This window comes from Cheilinus undulatus, linkage group 5 (assembly GCF_018320785.1).
Source record: "Cheilinus undulatus linkage group 5, ASM1832078v1, whole genome shotgun sequence".
NCBI lineage: Eukaryota > Metazoa > Chordata > Actinopteri > Labriformes > Labridae > Cheilinus > Cheilinus undulatus.
In genome coordinates, this window is record NC_054869.1 from 9773518 (window position 1) to 9794743 (window position 21226).

At 39.3% G+C, this 21226-nt stretch overlaps 1 protein-coding gene across 5 annotated transcripts in view; it reads left to right on the plus strand.

Annotated features, from left to right (window-relative positions):
• Positions 1-21226, plus strand: part of arvcfb (ARVCF delta catenin family member b) — a 271707-nt gene that overhangs the window by 195468 nt on the left and 55013 nt on the right. For all 5 annotated transcript variants that reach the window (XM_041787920.1, XM_041787916.1, XM_041787918.1 and 2 more), the window contains 3 exons: positions 2683-2800; positions 2954-3125; positions 7286-7357. In XM_041787920.1, the coding sequence (XP_041643854.1) occupies positions 2683-2800; positions 2954-3125; positions 7286-7357 (362 nt within the window). The remainder of the gene's footprint in view (positions 1-2682; positions 2801-2953; positions 3126-7285; positions 7358-21226) is intronic.

A 21226-nucleotide genomic window follows, 5' to 3' on the forward strand; every position in this document is an offset into this window, starting at 1 on the left:
TTGGACTTGCCAACTTAAATTCTATCAATTTCCATTTAGGGAGCATATCTTTATTCATCCACATTAAAATTGTTTTTATTTGTGCTGCATAATAGTAATTAACTAAGTTAGGCAATGCAGGTCCTCCATTTTCTTTCCTTCTTTGCAAACTTTTAAGTTTTACTCTCGGCTTTTTTTCATCCCATATGAAATCCCTCAGTAACTCCTCCCAAACTCTGAAGCATGTGGGTACTATATAAAGTGGCAGGTTCTGAAATAGAAATAAAAATCGGGGAAGAATATTCATTTTTATAATGTTGAGTCTCTCTAGTAGGGTAAGTGGTAAGATCTTCCACCTGTTAAGGTCCTGTCTTACTGAAGTTTCCAATTTAGCATAATTGCTATTAAAAAGATTATTCAATTCATTCGGTATAATAATACCAAGGTATCTTACATTTTTTCTGTCCCATTTAAAGTTGTATTGTTTCTTAAAATCCTCCTTCAAGGGTATTCGAACCTCCATAGCTTCAGTTTTGTTTAAGTTTAACTTATATCCAGATAATATTCCATAATTTATAATTTCATCCAATCTTATTAGGCTTTCTGTACAATTTTAACTTGAATAAGCTAGTTTTAATGGTTGTAGTAACAAGGGCTGGGCAATTAATTTCAAATTCGATTAAATTGCCATGTGGCCCTGTGCATTTTTCACATCGCACAAATTGCAATATTTCTTTGTCAAAATGTGTGTCAAAAATGTGTCAAAATACCAGTTTAATAAATCATTTTATTGCAGGGGCATGTATTTTATGCACATTATGCAAACATTCAAGTCTCGTTTTTTTTATAATGGATTACAAAAATACTCCTTTATTTGTTTAATGTATGTTTTTCTTAATCAAAATGAGTGACATAAAAATGATAATGCCCTTAAACAAAGCAAATGATTTCACGTTTGCAATATGAGCAAAAATAGTTAGCTCATTCTATCTAAAACTGATGAAGCCTAGCGTTACTTCACGAAAGTCATACCCAGGCTACGGTCAGCTGGTAGCAAGCCTCCCCTCCTCCACCCCAGCTGACTCCTTTATAGCTTAAAGCTTGTTGCTTATTCAGATTCATGCTACTATGTATTAATGCTTCAGAAATATTTTCAATACACATGGCCTTATTTATGGAATTATTTACTGCTTGCATTTGTAGACAAACACATAAGATTTACCCAAGAATAATGGCATATTAAATAGCAATCGCAATATTTTAGGAAAAAAAAAATCGCAGTTAGATTATTTTTGCAAATTGTTCAGCCCTAGTAGTAACTAGACATGCACAATATCATTGGAAAAATAGTACCAGCAGATTTGAGCTTGCTCATCCTGATTTGTTAAACTTTTAAGTAAGGGTTGATCAATGTTGTTTTTTCAGGATAGATACCTTTAGGGATTATTAGTTGTGCATGTGACAGATAACCAATAATTGGAGTAGATTTGCAGTTGTTATGACAAACAGAACATACTTTATGTTGCAAAAGTGAAACTGCATGTTAGAAATGAAGAAAAATAAACGATTTAGCACTAGCTCTGTCAACATGAGAAACAGCACAGAGCAACACAGCAGAAGCAGGAAACAGGAGATGGAGCTGTACATGCCTACTGTTAGTGCCACCCAGGCCTAAGTGTTGATTGGCTGGTAGATGTGTGACATGAAGTCTTGTGCTGTGGGTAGGACAATAGATGAGACTGAAGAGAGGGAAAATGAAACCAGAGTGGAAGACAAACTTGCAATGTAGCCAAATTAGTGGTGATCAACCTGCAGTGATGAGACAGACTTAAAGCCCTCCCCTGTACATTACATGTTGTCCTTAGGAGTGTTTTCAGTCAAACCAGTGCTCCACATGGTTTGTTTACTTAATGGTGTACTTCCTGTTTTCTTTAAATGTACAGTTATGACATGACGAGGGCGGAAAGCGGTTAAAAAGTTGCACCAACCCCTGCTTGTGTGGTTTGTGTCATTATTTGTTTCAGCACAATCTGTGAGGTAGAGCCAAAGTGTCTGCTTGCAGTTCACTTGAATGGGGATGAATTTTCAGTTGTATTAGGTCTTGTGTTGTGTGTGATGGTGGCAGGTGGATGTACATGACATAATAACATCTTAGTGTTTTAAACTGGTATATAAGACGCCCTGGTGTTTAAGCTGCACTCAACTTTTTAGATGAAAAATTAGGTATCAAAAGTATGATTATACACTGGATTGTACAGCATACTATGTCTGTATCAGTATCAGCATTGACTAAAATGCATTTGTTGGTATTTCAGATAGCAACAATCCAGTATCATGCATCCTTAGTAGTAATAATGATTTTACTCCTTGCAGTTGTAATACCATTAGTACTAGTAAGTAGGTGATGCATCCTGCCTCAAAGTTGTTAAGTTTGGAATAATATGTTTAAGTGTTTAAAGCATATTAGGACCATATGCCTTAATGAGGTCTTCCTGAATCTTCACTAAACTATCTCTTAGAATCTAACAAACTTTTGTGATCATAGTTAACAATAGTTAACACCATCTCCCAACATTTGAGTCACCCCCTTAAGAACTGCCCAATTAGAACAAGGTAAAAGCAAATGTGTGTTTTTCACCATTATAGTTTTCTTTCTTTATATTGACAGGTTTTTTGTGTTATCTGACTTTTTTTTTACCACAGAAATGTGAGCTCCGATGGAGCAGAGGCTCGACGCAGACTGAGGGAATGCGAGGGATTGGTGGATGCCCTGCTGCACGCTCTCCAATCAGCTGTAGGGAAGAAAGACATGGACAACAAGGTGAGCTCACCAAGTAAAATATTCATTTGTTCATGTGAACGGTGCATTCACTTGTACAGGATTTCATCTGTTTTCTTTTATTGTGACATAACTGAGTTTTTTGTCAGCACAAGTATTGTTCTGCTTAACTTCTCTGTCTCTCTTTCTTCCTAGTCGGTGGAGAACTGTGTTTGTATCATGAGGAACCTCTCCTACCACGTCCACAAAGAGGTGCCGGGGGCTGAAAAGTTCCAGGACCCTTCATCGCTCCAGGCTCCTGGATCAGCAGGACCACAGAGGAAGAAGAAAGATGATGCTGGGTGTTTCGGAGGAAAGAAAGCCAAAGGTGAGGAGGAGGAAAGAGGGAAACAGAATAAAAAAATTGTCACAACTTATCACAATTACACAATTACAGATAGAGATTTTTGTCTCCTCAATAAACATGTAATAAAAAATAGTAACTGCACTAAATAAAAGAAAAAACATGCCATCCTGTTGACAATTTGGCATGAATAAAAGCTGAAAATTTTTGATTAATTAGAAAATAAATGCTCCATTCCTCAGCAGAAGCTGCTGTAGTGCCTCCAAGTCTTATTTATTGTTGCACACCTTTTGTTTTCCTTATTGTTTTCAGTAAAGCTGAAGGCTATTAAAATAACTGATGAAGACCAAGGCATTAATCTTACACAGATGGATTAGAATACATTATTCTTTTTTTGTTATAATCCTGCTCTTTGTGGTTCAGTTTTCATGGTTAAATATGAGCACTGTATTCATAAAAATCCCCTTTACACTGAAAAAATAAGGAAATGTGAGTATCTGTCTATTTAGTGCAAAGAAAGATCATGTATTTTTGGAAACCCCTCATTTTGTCCAAAATCTCAAGAAATAGAGTCTTAATTTTACAGAAAATAGTCCACTTTAGGCTAAAACTATGCATTAGAGAAGAGCAAATAGCACATATTGAATTTTATGCTTGAACGAAATGCCTTTGTGCAGTTAATGCCACCATAAAATCTTGCTTTCAAGATAAGACGTTAGTGTTCAAGCACTTCAACTGAGACATCAATCGAGGCACTTCCTGCCCCGTCAGGAGCTTTTTGTCATTATTGACTCTCCTTAACAGATGTGCCATGTACACACATGTTTTTAGCAGCATCTTAATCAGCATCCTCACAGACTGTTAGCTAAACGACGTTGTTATCTCCCCGCTGTGCAGCAATAATGGCCGCCATTAATCAGTCAGCCAATGAGGTGTGACTACGAGCCAGTGACCCCCGATACCTAACGACTCCGTGGAGAATCCTGTCGGATCAGGGGTCAGGAAAGCACGGGAGCATGCATGTGTACAGATAGACATCAATTAAAAACACAAATACTCTCACAAAAACACACCGTGAATAATGAGTAGTATTTCGCTGCTGTAGACCCTGAAGGTGTTCTGTAGAGAATAAAGCTTAGGTACAGAAACGTTAAACACAGCTATAACAGAGCATAAACTAGGGTGGTTAAGCAGCACTGTCGGCAATATGCTTTGTAATTTGTTACCTTAAGTAGGCTGCATTTGGCCTCTTCTTCATTTTAATGTCATGACATGCAATAATGATCAACATACAGCTCAAGCTTTGTTTTAGCGTATAAACAGTCTGGTTCTATGCTGTTATTTCCATCACTTTGAGCTTATTTCTGTATTTCCATGCAGGGATTTTAATGACGCACTTATACAGTCATGCTGGCAGTTTTTATGTTTATGTTTCCCTGTGACTCTGCCCTTCTATCAGCCTTTTTTCTCAGCTTTCTTTTTTACGACTTACTTTCTTCTTTATATTCACACTTTTCTAGTGACATGACTTGTTTTCTTCCTCTCACTCTAAAAACGACCCCACTGCTGCAAAATCTTTCAGAACACTTCCCAGAGCAAAACCTGCTCCCTTTGACTTCAAATGGCTCCCCAACTTTTCTCTTTTCAATTTCAAAAGTTCAACCCCTTTCTCTCCCCTTGCCCTTTCTTGCTTTCCCCCTTTCTGCTTCCTCTCCCTGTCCCCTCCTCTATTCAGTATGCGATGACTTTTTTGTAAAAACTGTTAACATCTACTAGACAGCCTCTTGACACTTGCACACACGCCTTTTTCACCATGCTTTTTCTCTCTTCTCCCCCGCTTTGTGTTTTTTGGCATTGCTGCTGCTTCCTTGGCTAACTATAGAGGAATGGTTTAATCAAGGTGAGTGTCTCCCTTTAGCTCTACTCCTCCTCCCCCTCTCCATCCCCCCCTCCTCTTCCTCCTGTCCCCTGGCTGTAGAAAATAGTATAAGTAGTCTTGGGTGACCTCCAAAAAAACCTAAGAAATGTATAAGGACTACAGAAAAATAGGGTTATTTCATTCATTTTACACAGTTCCCTCATCATACCTACCTCCTATCTAGTGTTACTCTGAGTTTTATAGACTCCACCCCTCGTAGTTTTTACATTAAATAGAAAAAAAGCTGTTCCTTGGTTATGTTAAAGATAAAGGAAGCACTGGTGAAACAGGTAAGTCTAAAAGTAAGTTTCAGGATGTAAAGCAGAGCTTGACTTATCATGTCTCAAATTTAAACTCTATATTTTTTCCCTCAAAAGAATCCAGGATGTGACAGAGATATTTGGCCTCCATTCTTACAGATAAATCTGACCCATCAACTCTGACCAAATATCTCTTTTAGATTTCAGTTTTTTCTTCCTTTCCCATTTGGTCTAAGGACAAATGTCAAGCTCTGCTACAGACGAATGATTGGGTGTGGGTTTGTGTTTGAGTGCTTTTAGATATACACTGTATGGACAAAAGTATTCGGGCACCTGACCATTACACCAGCAGGGACTGTAATGACATAAAATTCAAATAATATGGAGTTTCCCCCCCTTTTGCAGCCATTACAGCCTCCACTATCCTGGAAGACTTTCCATAAGATTGGGGAATTTGTGCCCACTCATTCTGTAGAGCATTTATGAAGTCAGACACTGATATTGGAAGAGAAGACCTAGTTGCACTCCCCATTTCAGTTCATCCCAAAGGAGCTCCATAGGGTTGAGGTCAGGGCTCTGTGCAGGCCACCGAAGTTCTTCCATAATGAACTCATCAAACCATGTCTTTATAGCCCTTGCTTTGTGCACTGGGGTTCAGTCATGTTGGAATAGAAAAAGGCCTTTTCCAAACTGTTGCTACAGAGTTGGAAGCATAGCATTGTCCAAAACACCTTGGTACACTAAAGCATTTATTCACCTGTGGCAACAGGTGTGATTGAAACACCTGAATTCAAAGGTCTGACCGAATACTTTTGTTCATATAGTGTATGCATCATTGACAGCAAAGATGTAAGATGTGATAGCTGACAACATCCAACAATCTTTGAATCAGTTGGCTATCCTATCGCTATCATGCAGCTTATGTTTTTTGTTTTCACAAAAGAGAAATGGATTAGTGGAGTGTTTTTTCAGTAATGGATTATTTTCATGAAAAAGGTTACCAACAAAGTATTGCTGTGGAATAGATTGTCCACCTACATTTTTAGTCACAGTTTGAGTAGACAACATTAACACTGTCTTTAATGTGCAGAAATAAGGTATGTTTTAAATCAGAAGCAAGACAAGGCAGTGTAATACTTCATGGATCCTTCTATCCTTCAACCTATTATGTTGTTGGGTATAGAGGTGAAGCTGAAGATGTTTTGCAACATTTTATCAGTATATAACATTCAGCTAGTTGACATTTAAGATTGCCTGTTAGCATTACACTGCAACTCAATATCCTCCATATTTTATTAAGGCAATGTTACTGCAGGATTTTGTTCCCTAAAGCAGCCACAGAGACCGGAAATTTAGCTTCCATTTACCAGAGGAGTCAGACGTTTGGTCTGTGTGTGGCGTTCCTGTCCCATGGGCATGTTCATGTGCATGTGAAATGACCATTAGCAGGCTGAGCTGCCATCGCCCACACCCCTCCTACTATCATTTCCCATCTACTTGTGCATTATTTAAGAGGATTTTCATACTCAGGAAGTACCACTGTTAAAGTTTAAAGTGTATGCAAGCCATTGTGAAAAGACATTGGGCTTCGTTTTGTGTTCATTTTTTATGGTTCTGCTAGGTAAGGTCATCTTTGTGAAGCTACAGATGCAAACAGGATGGTTTTGAAGTTTTGTGTGTTTAAATATATCATGCTCATAGCTGTACTGTACTGTACTGTGTACATATGCCAACATTCATGCTTTCTGTGGTTGGTGTGTCAGCTGGGGTTAGACCGATATACCCGTTCAAAGATGAACAGGCTGTTAGTGTTAAAAGTTTGCTGTAAAGATATCACATCACTGAAAAACAAGTATAAGCTGATTTTAATTTGAGTATTCAATTGCTCATTCTAGCCTTTCTAAACCATATCAGTCTAACTCTATGTCAAAAACATTGTCCTTTATTATTCTGTTAACTCAGCATATGACACTGACATTGTCCTCCCTCCTCTTTCCTCCATCCAGGCAGAAAAAACGGTGAGAACGACAAAAACTACGATACATTGGATCTGCCCAAGCGTGCAGAGCCGTCTAAAGGTAGGCCTTGTCTGTCAGGCTCAAAAATCCCTCTGTTAACACTTGAACTTCTGAAGCAGGAGGCGTGTATGAAAATGACTCCCCTTATTGAGATGTTATCCTAGCTGAAGATTTGTGAGCCATGCTGGTGAAGATTGTGGTTTGTTTGGAGGTCGGCTGGGTCATTTAACAAAAGCATTAGCCTCTGCCTTTGATAGAAAAAGAGGCGTTCTGGTAATTTAGCTTTGTTTGATGGTTTTGTGCCCTTATTGTGACAGTCATTGTTGGCAGCTTATGAGAACTTAAACTCTGTAAGCTTTACTTTTGTTAAACGGCGACAATGTGCTGTGACACAAAAGGCAAAACAAAGGCAGGCTGTTTTTGTATAAAGAGCTCGATCAAGATTTTATATAATGGGCATTCATTGTTGTGTCTGTTTCATTGTACGTCTTCATATTTCATTGGTGGCTAGTGAGCCTGGGACAGGGAGATATGGAATCGACTGTCCCAGCAGAGCATGCTCGGTTTAATCAGGAGAGGCTCAAACTTACTGATGAATCGATTATTTAATGAGCAGAAAATCTATTTTTGCATAGGGATTAATTAATTATTTAAGCTGTTTATCAAGCAAAAATGCTGATCATTTTCTGGTTCTAGCTTCTTACATGGATGATATTCAGATTCTCTTTGTTTTATGATGAAAATGCACTCAAAGAAATTAAATGGCAATGTACTTCAGTCATATGCAAACTGGTCCAATGAAAATGTGTTGAGTAGATGGGGAAAGTACATGATAATATATTATTACTGCATGCATTTCAGTAAATCTAACATTACTGTCATTAGTGAACTTTATTGTGTGAGGAAAATTTAAAATACCAAATTAATGTTGAGCTTATGCCCATTCCTTTGTCTTTGGATATTTATTCAATCCTCACTCTCCCACTGACACAAGCCTGTGATAGCACATTCAGCTGTTTGAGTACAGGATCTCAGAAAATGTTTTATGTCTCTTTGTGTTCAGTTCTTTGTACCTGTAGTTTTAAGTTCCATTTCTCTCTTGCTGAGGTGTGTCAGGCTGCTATTGACAACCACGTATTTCATGATGTGAGTGTTCACAATAAAGGGCCTGAGCAAAATGATATCTGCAGACTTTTATTGTGAAGAACCTGTTGGAAATAGCGTGGTTAACATTGATTTAACTTAGCTTTAGCGACAGTGCCAGGCACTGTGTTTAAATCTGCTTCTCCAACCTTGTTAAACACCACAGAATCAAAAGCTACAAGCAAGTCATGAGTTACAACACACCTTTAAACAGTTGTTTAAGCTGTTATCAAACCAGGCTGAGGACAACCCAAGTTGATCCGCTGCAGCTCAGCTTCTGTTCAAACCTGGACAGACTGACAGAGACGTTATGCAGCGCAAAGATACTTACTGTATGTTGCTGTTGTTATACACAAGAGGAAAGAACTCATTTTACCTCACTGCTTTGCTTGACAATAATCACATTTTAAACGGTTGGTGTTTGGCTTGTAATCGTACCTGGCTGCTTTTAGGTGTCGGAGCGAAACATGCTGATATCTGGACTCAGACTGAGCTGTTGTCTGTTACATATCACTCTGCTATGCTAACGGCGGCATCATTTTTGCCTCATGTGTTCACCACAACGCTTGCATTTAAACCTGTTATGTGCCGGAACACGGTTTTGACACTGGTTTACCACCCACCACGTATCAGTTGTTAATGACACAAGCAATTTGACTTTGAGATTAAATGGGAAACAAATCTTAACTTTTAAGGACTATGTTTTTTTCGGTATAAAAGTGCTTTAATTACTGTCATTATTAGTGATGCTCTTTAGTGAATAACTCACATCTGATTAAACACAAACTATAATTGTGTTAAGTTGATATATCTAAGGTCAAGAAAATCAAAAACAAAAACACAGTCAAATAGTGTAAAATAACTTCACTCAAAATGATCCAGATATGTGAATTTGCCTTTTTTTTTTTTTTTTAGTATGTTAGTTTTTAACTCAGAGTTTTTATGATTAAGGAGTATTTTTTTTTTCATTTCATAAGATCCTTTTTGGCCTTTTATTGGGCAGGACAGTTGAGGATGGAATGGAAATGTGAGGGATGACGTGCACGAAACAGTGGCAAAGTCAGCGTGATTAGCTCATTGAGGACTGTTGTTTCTTCACACTCAACCCTCCTAAGAGTTTACTCTAAATTCCATACTTTGATGGTTATGTCTGTGTTTGGCTGACAAATCAAATTATTTAACCTTATTGATGAAGATCTTCTGGTCGACTGTAGAACGATAAGAGAGGGTGCAATTGCTGTAGATGCAATAAAACCTACTGATGATGGAGAACTTTTCTGGCTTTCTCACCATACAGTAAATTCAAAAGAGCCCAAGGGCTGTTGTGATGTATCATCAGCCTCGATTTGACCTGTTTACAGCAGAACGATGTTGAAATTGTGTGTCGGCAGCAAACAAAGCTGGATAGAAAGAAGTGTTTCGCTGTTGTTTGAAAGAGTGAATGCACTGCTGCTGGGTCATGAAGTTCAAGGAAGTGTGCTTTTATTGACCATTTTCAGAGAATAGAAACTGTCTCCTCTCTGCTCTATAACTGTTGTGTAACATGTGATCAGGTAACTTGGCAAACTCCTCACATGGACGGTTGAAGAGTTCAGCTGCATCCCCAGACTCTGAAACTGGTTCTAGCAGCCATGTGTGACTAACAGCGCGTGTATGCGCGCTCATTTCCTCTTTGCTTTTGCTTTTTTGGCACTGACAGGCAGTTGTAGCAGTCATAAAAGCACATTAGTATGCAGCACACGCATCAGCGCATGCAGACGCTGATAGAATGTGGATTTGTGTGCTTGTATAATACCTTCCCTCCTCTGTGGAAAGGTGCAGGACACCCATCAGTCTTGTGGTGTCCGTGGAATTTGCATGCACTTGTCCTGCGCACTTATGTGGTATTTACACATCGGCAGCTTCATCATCGCCTAGTGGCAGCCACTCAAAGTCAATACCACTTCCTGTCTGACTGTTAATTAGCCACATTAACACGGCAAAGTGGGCCCTCATTAAACTAGATCACGATTAATTGCTGTGTTTTTCCAAGTTAAGCTGATTTTCCTTTTTTTTAATCAAACCTAGTGTAAGGGGAAGCGCATGAGCTTCAAGGATGCTAATTAATATTTTCCACTCACTGGGTTTCTGTGGGTTAAAGCCAAGCTGGCATGCATCAACTCTGCATCCGTGGTGGTTACAATTGTGGTGTGATTACGTTGCACAACGTGCTAACAACACCCTTTGGAGGTTTGAATCCAGAGAAAGCAATTATCGTTAAAGGCCTAAATGTCATGCACAGTTGAAATGTGTATGTGGCTCAGTGTTGGAGAGAGCACCCGGCATTTTCTTGCCCACAGCCAGACAAATCATATTTGACGTTTATTAGCCCAACACACAGGCGAGTAACAACAGTGAGGTGCACGGATAATCAGCTTAATCACCAGGGCAAAACCCACTTTGACTTGTGGGGCACATTTATCAGTTTTTCTCTTTGGGGAGTCTGGGGGTAGTAGTGTTCGGGATGGTGGGACAATAAACGTCATCTTGTTTGTTTGCCTGAGGAAATGTATGTTTGTATAGGCTGGGGCATGTACTCCACCTCTTGCACCCACCCAGTCCATGATCCTGTGCAGAGAGATAGAGATAGGAAGTAGCTCTCATCTGGCAGTGAAGTGGAGCAGAGATATGAGAGATTACATGTGTATCCTGATCCTGATCCGATGTCGGACAGAGAGAGAGGTCAGTGTGGGCTGGACCTGGCAGTGGGCAATGATTAATCTTTTTGTTTGTGCATGGAGGTGAAGGGAAGAAAGAGGGCAGAGTGGTAAGTTTCAGAGGCTTCAGGCATATAGTTTATTTCCACATGCAAAAACTTTAAAAGATATTAAAGGCTTTTCAAATGAACTTGTCTTCCCTTTGAGGGCTTTACAAACAACTTTGGTTATAACCTAAGGCAGTAAATGTTGTTTCTGTCCTTTGAAAACAAAACTTGCTGCATTTTATTCAGGATCTCATAGAAATTGCATGACTTTTTTGTAAGTCAAAGGCATTCCTCTGGCAGAGAGAAAGGTAATATTCCTACAAGCGCTGGGCAGTAAGGACGAAAATCCGTCCTTCCGTCTGTCCGTCTGTCCATCCATCCATTTATTTTGACCACTTATCTAGTTCAGGGAGCCATTCCCAGCTGTCAGGACACTACAATTTTAAATTTCAATACAATACTAGTTAAAACCAAACAATATTGATACCTGTTTTGATACCACAGCAACAAAAACTACTTCCTTTTTTTTTTTTTTTCTTTAAAGTCCCTATGAGCGTAGGGATGTAAAGCTTTGACTGGTGAAGAACCCAGGTAACAGTTGTTGTGTGCAGAGTCTCTTCCATCTCAAATGCTGAAGCTGGTAACTCCTTCAGAGTAGTCATAGGTGGTCTCTCTTACTAGTCTCCTTCTTGCACGGCCACTTAGTTTGTGTGGACGGCCTGATCTAGGCAGATTTACACATGTGCCGTATTCCTTCTTAATAATGGATTTAACTGAACTCTGAGGGAGTTTCAGTGCCTTGGAAATTTTTGTGTATCCATCCCCATCCTTGGAGTGTTCTTTTGTCTTCATGGTGTAATGGTAGTCAGGAATACTGATTGAGCAGTGGCTGGACCTCCCATTTATATATAAAAAAACTAACCAAAGACCCAAAATTTTAACAGTCTTACAATTTAGAGTCACCAATTAACCTAACAAGCATGTTTTTGGACTTTGGGAAGAAGAGACCCCAAAGAGAACCAACACATGTATGAGGAGAACATGTAAACACCAAGTCAAAGCCCTGTCTTATCATTTAATCATTAAGATTCAGGAGAAACACAGGTGTTTGAGACATGTGTAAAACATGAAGATCAGCATTCAGAAGTAGAAACTGAGATATAGCTAATATTTGTGATTTAAGTACTTGTGCATTGCATTTCATATTGTCATTGCAATATTGATCAATGCAATCATTGCACATTGCTTTTATTTTTACATTGTGCAGGTCTATCCTCCTTTAAAGGCAACATAGGACAGTGTGACAGCCAACCAACTTTGAGCTGGACAAAGATTAGACCTTTTTTCCTGAAAACAGCGCTGTTTTTTCCTATGACCATGTCTTGGTAGTTTCTTCATTTCTTTTAATTTGCTGTTCCAGTTATTGATGTGAGCATGCTGTCCATCAGGATGATTAAGAGAGTAATTTGTCAGTGTAATTGCACCAGAAAGATGTCCTGTTTCACAGACTTAGAAGCAGAGAAGTCCAGACTTTACTGGCAGTGCATTATCCACGCTGCTAAGAACACAAGGCGGACAAAAAGAAAGCTCTCACAAAAGTAATTAAGAAGTGCAAAAAGACGTTTTTATTAAAGAGCTGGCGAGTGCGGCAGCGGTCACAGAGATGATGAAACAGCAGTTAATTGAAACCACAGCGTAAACCTTTAGATCGGAGAAAGGTCAAGTGAGGCGAGGAACAGAGGAGACAGAGTTGACGTTTTAAAGAAGTGCTAAAAACTAAAAAAATATGGATTTTCTTTCACTTGATGTTTGCTCTGACTTTAAGAGTAGGGTGAATGAATACAGAAACCCATATTAGCTGTCCACAGAGAAACACTGCTCCAAATTAATTAGACTGGGCTATACACTACTACACTGCAAAGGGTTAATAAAGTTTAACTCTATGAAGAAAATAACACTCCCAGTGTCCCTGATATTTAACACTTTTAAGTGTTAATCTGGTCATGAGTGTAAATCTGAGGTCATTTTAATTCATTTATTTGCACAGTGAAAAACACTTTAAATTCATAATGAATATCAGTGCCACCTCACGTCAAACCACTGTGACGATGTGAGGTAGCTTATGGCAGCCATGGGTCAATGAGACAGACTCAGAGCTATGAGAGGCCCTGAATAGAAAGTTTGCTCTCACGCCGCTGTTATAAGTCAACCATGACCACAGACAGGAAGTGGTCAACTTAGTAGACAACTTCACTCATGGTGCAGAAGTGTTTAACATAAAAAAACAACAGTAATTCAAGAAACGTGTGCAAGTGAATCCTAGCAGTGATCACTGCACACAAGACAACATGGAAACACAGATAAACATCCAAACCAATGTTAATTTTGACAGCTATTTTAATTTTTTGTCTGTCTTAGTCTTGAGATTACATTCCCTTAAGTTTTAGTCACATTTTAGTCATTTCTACCCTTTATAGTTTAAGTCTAGCTTTGGTTGACAAAAACTCAAAACATTTTAGTTTAGTCCATAAAAAATCCTCACATTTTAGTCTTTTAGTTCAAGCATTTATTCTCTTTCCTAAATCGGGTACCAACTCATAGTAGTGTCTTCTGTGCACTCTGCTAAACCTGGGGTCCCTGCTTTCTACAGCTGAGAGGCAGAATAGCTACAGTATCATTGTATTTTGACAGATTTACCCACAGTGGAGAAATATCACAGATTTTGAATGTCTGATGAGAACTGAATAACATTTTAGTCTAGTTTTAGTCATCTTGATAAAAACTAAACCTTTCTTTTAGTCTAGTTTTAGTCATCACAGATCTATATTTGGCTAGTCTCAGTCTAGACTTTCTCATGAAAAAAAGGCTGTCAACGAACATTTTTAGTCAAAGTTTAAGTCGATAAAATTAACACTGATGTACAGTAAGTAAATCTAAATGTATAAAACATCCAAACACACTGAACAAAAGCACAATAGGAAATCTGCACAACATATTTTACACTTTGAGTGTTAAAATAAACACTGAAATGTTTAACACTGAGAATAGAATTTACAACTACAGTTTTTGCTGTGTAGAAATGAGATGTCAGTGTCTCCCCTCTTGATTTCATGGGGCCGACCTAGGCCCTCCTGGAACCTGATTGGCTAGCCCAAAATCCTTTATGATGGTTGGCTGTTTCCCTTGCCAGCCATTGAAATGGCTTTTATTTTTCCTCTAGCACATCTAATTACCAAGCACATCTTAAACTCTTTTGACTTATTTTAACTCACGCTAGAGGTGAGGTATGTAAAAGTGGCCCAATGAGCCATGTATTTTTTTTTTATGTGACTCTGATAGAAAAAAGTTTGGACACCCCTGTACTTATAGTTGAAGATAGTTAGGACCTAACTCTATTACTAAATGAAAGTGTGAGTTTATACAGTCTATCCTTTGGAGCTCATGACTGTTGGTGCTAGATTTTAACACAATCTTCTCAATCGACTCAAAACAAGTCAACCTTCTGCAGAATAAGTCAGAAGAAAAGAAAACATGAGGATGCCTGACCTTAAACCTGTGAACAAAATTTCACACCTATTCATCCAGGAAATGTGGAAATATTTACTAAAGGGAATCATGAATGCCTGCACTAAATATGAAACTCATTCATCCAAAAGTTGTTGAATAATTCATTTGGCAACATCGAGTGCGCACTGAACCTCCAGTCATGTTAACTGCCCCTGTGCTGGCTGGACGAAGCTAAAAAGGAAGACTTTGTGGACTTATGTATCAGCTTACCTTTTCTACAGTATTAAAGTGATGTCAGTCAAAGGTGTTCATTCTCTGCTGGTGTGAAACCACACATCGATGAGCTCCTGATTGCCCTCACTTCTTGGCTGGTGCTCTCCCCTTGAGTGTAATTTTTTATATGAAAAATGACTCGAAACTTTGTAGGAGAAGGCTGTTTCCTCGGGCAGAGCTTATTCCCACCGTGATGAACCTATTTGTCAAACTGCTTGTTGTTTCCAGTGGGCTGACTGATCACAACTGCATTATGTGGTGCTAATTAGTCATATCTGACAATAAGGGCAATCTGCATAAGCCATAAAGGCCTTGTGTTTGTAAAGCTTCAGTGCTCCTATGAGCTTGCCCTCCTGCTCTCCGTCTGTCTACGCTGGCTTAATAACTCTCTCTCTTTGCTACTTCAGTTTTCTCTCCATCGCTGGGAGGAAGATAGCGCTCCACTCACCTCAGAACCGCACACTGAGCAATTGAGAAAACTGGAGCGTTTACCAAGACGACAACTGTGGAGCACATCTCGCTGCTTTGTCTCGCAAGCTGAACGTTTAATTTGCAGAGGTCTCTGCGTTGACAAACATCTGTAGCGTACGCTGTTCTGCATTGCACTGTACAACCCTCTTTGATATCCTCCCAGCAGAGAGCTCTATTTTTAGTGTAATGAGCGCTGACTGTTGTGCTATCGGAGTCATCTCTGTCTCTGATGTATCGCCGCTCTTGAAGTCTGAAAAGTCACAGGCGCAATTGAATTAAGGGAAACAGAGCATCACTTTCGTTGTTTGTCTCTGCTGTTGGAGGAGAAATTTTTTCACTTAATGGCTCTGTGGCAGGAATCTGATTCTTCTAATCCTCCCTGCAATATCTCTATGGCTCATAAGCTGTGGCAAAGAAAAACAACAGTGTAGCCCAAAGGTTGGATAGATGTCCCGCTACAGAGAGCAAATGTGTTCACAAAGGTCCATTTTTCAAAACAAAGCATCTCTGGTGCCAAGTCTGTTTCAGGACAGTAAAACATATCCAGTGGGGGGAGAAAGTTTTGGCCTGTATTCCGTCCTCATTAAAGCTTTCAAAATGTCCGACACTCGGTCAATACAACGTTTAAAACAACACAGTCTCTGTTTGAACATGTAAGTGATCATTTCAATCATCAGTTATATTAACAGTCATACAAAAACGCTGAAAACTACAGTGCTTAACAAATGTATTGGACCACCACCCAAAGTAAGGTTTATGCCACAGCTGCCCTAAATTAACAGCATTGGTAAAAATTGGTAAAACCAAAATCATTTTTTTATGTTTCTGTAGTGGTTAATACACCAATATGTAGAAGCTCTTTAACCCAAATGATATTTTTAATGTTAAAATACAATTATTATTGTTATCTATGAATTTTCAAATGTACTGATTTACAAAAAAACTGAAAAACTGAAAGAGTACACATTAAAGCACTTCATGATGCTGGATGGTCTCTGATACAGGTGGTCTAATAAATTTGTTAAGCACTGTATATATTTCTCATAAGATAGGTGCACAGGGGAGGTATGAAACTATCAAAATAGGAGGCACACTTGTGCACAAATTGCAAACATTGCCAACGTTTGTTTTTGATGGAAAACCCAGGGTGGGTACAGATAATCAAGACTTTAACTTCACTGAATGTTAGTCCTTTAACAAAGACATTGAACTCAACAGCAGTGACTCATTTACTTACTCAAATAATTGAGCTGTTTTGATAAATCACAACTGTCTTCTCTCCAGAAGAGCTCCACGAGCATGCGAAGTCCTGCGCAGCAGGCCAAGCAAATTTTCACAATAGAAGCTCCTGGGACAGAGAGGGTTTTTGACTTGTTATTCAATAAATTCTCTAAAATAAAATAGGTAATGTGGATTAATTTAATTGGCATGTATTGTTGACCCAGCTCCTGCAATTCAATTCAGTGGCAGACTGGTGCAAGTGAGTGCAAGTAATGAAAATGAATGAAAACTGATTTTTCTGAAGGTTAAAGGTTTCAATATATATATATATATTTTTATCTAAAGAGATATTTTAGTATTTTTGAAGTTGGATTGTGTAAGGTATTTGGCTACTAGTAGCATTAGATGCCAGTAGTTTCAGTGGCTGTGTCTGAAATCACTCCCTATTCACTGTATAGTGCACTATAGTGAATACTAAATTTTGTAGAGGTGTCCAAATTCTGAGTGAGCATTGTTATTCGCTGTATAGTGCACTCATTCTGTCCCACAATGCATTTTGAAAAGTAACGAACAGCCGATGGTCAATAAGACAGCAATATTTACCATCATGCATCGAGGTTGTTTCTCTCAAACATGATGGACGAACGCAAGAGCACAGGAACACATATAAAAACATTTGTTCATATACTTTTTTTGTTTGTTGGTTTTAACCAAAGTATATTATCTGTAAGAAAATGTTAAGGATTCAAAACAGAGACCATCATCTTTATGCAAAAATAAGTTATAATACACACAAAATGTATATTATTTAGCCACTTAAGACACAAACATTTTTATCTATTAGTATTTTTTAATTTTTTTGTGAAAATACATTACATTTTGTATCAGTTTTCAGTAAAATTCTACCGTTAATGACGATCCTCAGGTGTTGTTTTTTTTTCACCCAGAAAGCCTCTGAGTTTGGTACTATTTTACAATGTGAGCTTCAGCTACTAGCTAAGCGCTCAACAAGTAACTCAGCTAAAACAAGACAAAATGAGCAATTTCGACTTGAGTGACGATGACATGCTGATGGCTTTGGATATGAGGGGACACTTTTATGAACCAGAGTACACAGAAGAACTTCCACTGAAGGAGACTCAGTGGAAAGAAGGTGGGTAGAGAAGCCTTAGTGAGGACTTGTTGGCAGGAGAGATCCTGACTTACCTGATGGTATAGGTGCTTAAACTGTGAGCTCAAGCCCACTGAGCGACGGCTGTCATGGCTGATGAAAGATGTAAAAATCAGAACCGAATGCTGATACGAATGCCAATGCTTTGGTTTTTATTACTCTTTTGGTGCAGCACTCTGGCGGTACCAACTTTGCTCTCATATTTGAGCATAAAAACAGATCAGAGATCGTCCAACAGGCCACATCTTCTGCCTGATAATAAATCTCTTCACTGAATTAGCCACTGGATGTGCTAAATGTCAGTGTCAATGTTAAGCTGATGCATCTGTGCATCCTCATCCCTATTATTAATCTTTATTTTCTAGTGTCATATCAAAGTTAAAACTTCAAGTGTTAGGACCCTGCTTCACATAACAACCCACACTGAAGCAGAAAAGATGAAGAGTTAACTCCCAGACCTTAATTCCAAGCAGCAGTCTCATGATGACTCCATCTTTTTTTTACTGCTGTGGAATTTATCACCCTGAACATGAACGCTGACTCCTGGCCTTGCTAAGTGCATGCTAGCTTACAGCACTTTGAATCACTTTCCCTCTTTTGTTCAGAGTAAACACAGCACTCAGTTTCTCCAGTTACGTCCCACTCTTCCCTCCTCTTCCTCACTTCCAGCCGTCACATTTGACAGCAGAGTGTGACCCTGTACGTCGATGGCATCTTCACAGAGTCACTCACAGACTCACAGAGATGGAATGTCACGTACAGAAAGCAATGACACAAACAGAAGAGCATGTGTATGTAAATAACACATGTAGAGACCATATTCTGGTGCGCATTCACACACGCTTTCTCAGCTTCTATCACGACGCATCAAAACGGGGCCGGATCCAGACTGTCTGGCATCTTACATCACCATCGACCTCATTACATTTCCCTTGGCAGCACTCCTTCCTTATGCTGTTTCGTATACACATGGCATACATACAGCTCGTACATATTTTTACATTGGATGCAGGCACGACTAGAGGAAATTCTACTCTCTTCTGTGACTAATTGGTTTCACATTTCTCTCCCTGCTCTGCAGTAACCTTCAAATGTAGCAGAAAAAGTCAAACGGGATACAAAAAACCCCAACAAAAATAGATATCAAATCTCAGGAGACCTCCCATTTAAATAGGAGATAAATAAAGATAAACAAAAACAAAACATCAGACATAATAGTGCTCCTCCTGGAATTTCCGCCCAAACTCTTTATGTCTAATTACAGTTTCCTGCAGTGAACAAGTTTGTACAGGAGTGCACCGAGTGGCAGGAGATAAATGATGTGTTAGACAAGGCACAGATGTTTTGTCTCTCCATTTACACTTCCTTTTTAAAACTCTAACACATCAGAGTCTTGCTAAAATATTAGAATAAGCAGGCAAAAACACAGCGGAGACTACACTTTCAAATAAGATTGTTGAGAAGTAGTACAATTACATTTGAACATATTGCAATTGATCCATGTGTTGCATCAGCTCTTGGTAAGTTCCTTGGCAGACATTCCTTTTAGTCCTACTGAAACTATATATTATTTTTTAAAGATTTGTTTTTGGGCCTTTATTGGATGGAGGAGGACAGTGGATAGACCCGGAAACAGGGACGAGAGTCAGGGAGAGACATGCAGCAAAGGGCCAGATTCGAACTTGGACTGCCCACGTACATGCTGTGCGCCTTAACCACTCAACTACCGGCGCGCCCTGGGTCAATTTAATTTTGATAGACACCTTGAGCTGAACAGCTGATGTAGAAGAAGACAGTGAAGAAAACAACAAAGTTTTTAACATGGTGAGTGTGAGCACAAGAAGCGTTGTTGGACAGGCGAGGTCAGCCAGGCCAGGAGAAATACCTCAGTCAGCTGAAGGAGAGCAGGAAAGTTTTCCATGTTTCCACTGTTTGACAGACAAACTGCTCGCTAACTTTGTGCTGAATCTTTGGCCTAGGATGTACAAGCTCAACAAAAAAAAAGGTGCAGTAATAACTGTTGTTAGATATTTGCATTGATAAGCATGATAGAGTTCCTCTTCCTTTCCTGACCTTTTTCTTTGTAAAATTGTTTTGGACTAGTTTTCATGTGGGGAATAAGCATTGGGTTAAGCTCTGTTGGAATGTCCGACTGTCTTGAATGCACCATGCCGGCAGTGCATGCGAAGCTGCAACTGTCACCTTTAAACTACGTCACAAGACTCAGGTAGCGGCGAGCTGCCACTGAGAGAATGAGAAGATGCTAACTTGTCAACAGACTTTACAGCAAACTCCCTCCCTCAGACATGAACGACACCTGTCATTGTTTTTGAGTTGAAACCCAACCAAAATAAAATTGAACTGCATCGAAGCCTGAGGTCACGATCAACGCAAAGCCGCTAGAGCGAGTGATGTGAATGCACCAATACAGGACAGAGAATTGCAGCAGTTTTTCCATGTAACTTTTAAGGCTTCAGGATTTGGTTATAATGTGTTGTTGCGGTTATGATAGAATACATAAATAATAAAATTGGCATAAAAATGAAAAAGCAGTTAAGCAGATTTACCTGCTTGGCCACCAGCAACCTCACTGTCCAGAAATTTGCTAGAAAGAGTGAAACAGAAGTATGGTGCTGCAGAGTTAAAAGTAAATTTTATACTCATTAAGTTGGGGAAACAGATGGCAACAGTGCAGAAGTATGCACATTTTTGTAAGTCCTTGGTTTTTAACTATAAACCAACCTGCCACTTTGCTCCAGACACAAAATTTCCCATTAGCCCATCCATCACCAACCTCCTCCAGATTGAAACTGAGCCCCTGTTTGCCACCCCAGCTGTTCGGGTGACCAGCACCCTGTCAGCTAACCTCCTCTCATGCCAATCACTTTCCTGTCTTTGTTGTTTTAAATCAAAACTCAGCACAACCCTGAAAAAGAGGCTAATTATAAGCATAGCTAGCGGCTTGCAGCTGACATTTTAGCTACTTCACCTTCCCTTCATCTCCTCTCCTCTCATGAGGTGTTTCATACAGGCAGTGATGAAAAGGAGTGATAATAAGGTGTGGAGGAGTGAAAAACAAATGAGGGGAGCGAGAGGTTTATTTAAGTGGTACCACCTTGTGTTTTGTCGGAAATACAAAGAGGTTTGCATAATAAAGCTATTCCTAGGAGGTCTGGTGGAGTGGCTGCTACACATCATTAGTGAAATGAAGTCCTTGCAGATTAGTGTGTGGACGCATGGCAGCGTTTATCCACCTGTGTTTGGCACAGGATAGTGGGGCGCCTTTAATCCCCTGCACCTCCTCCGTGGCGGTTCAACTTAAAAGCGTTTCTTCCCGGTGATCAACTACTTCACAACTTCTTTAAACTTTCTTTACCCCAGAAAAACTCCCCGATCGGCG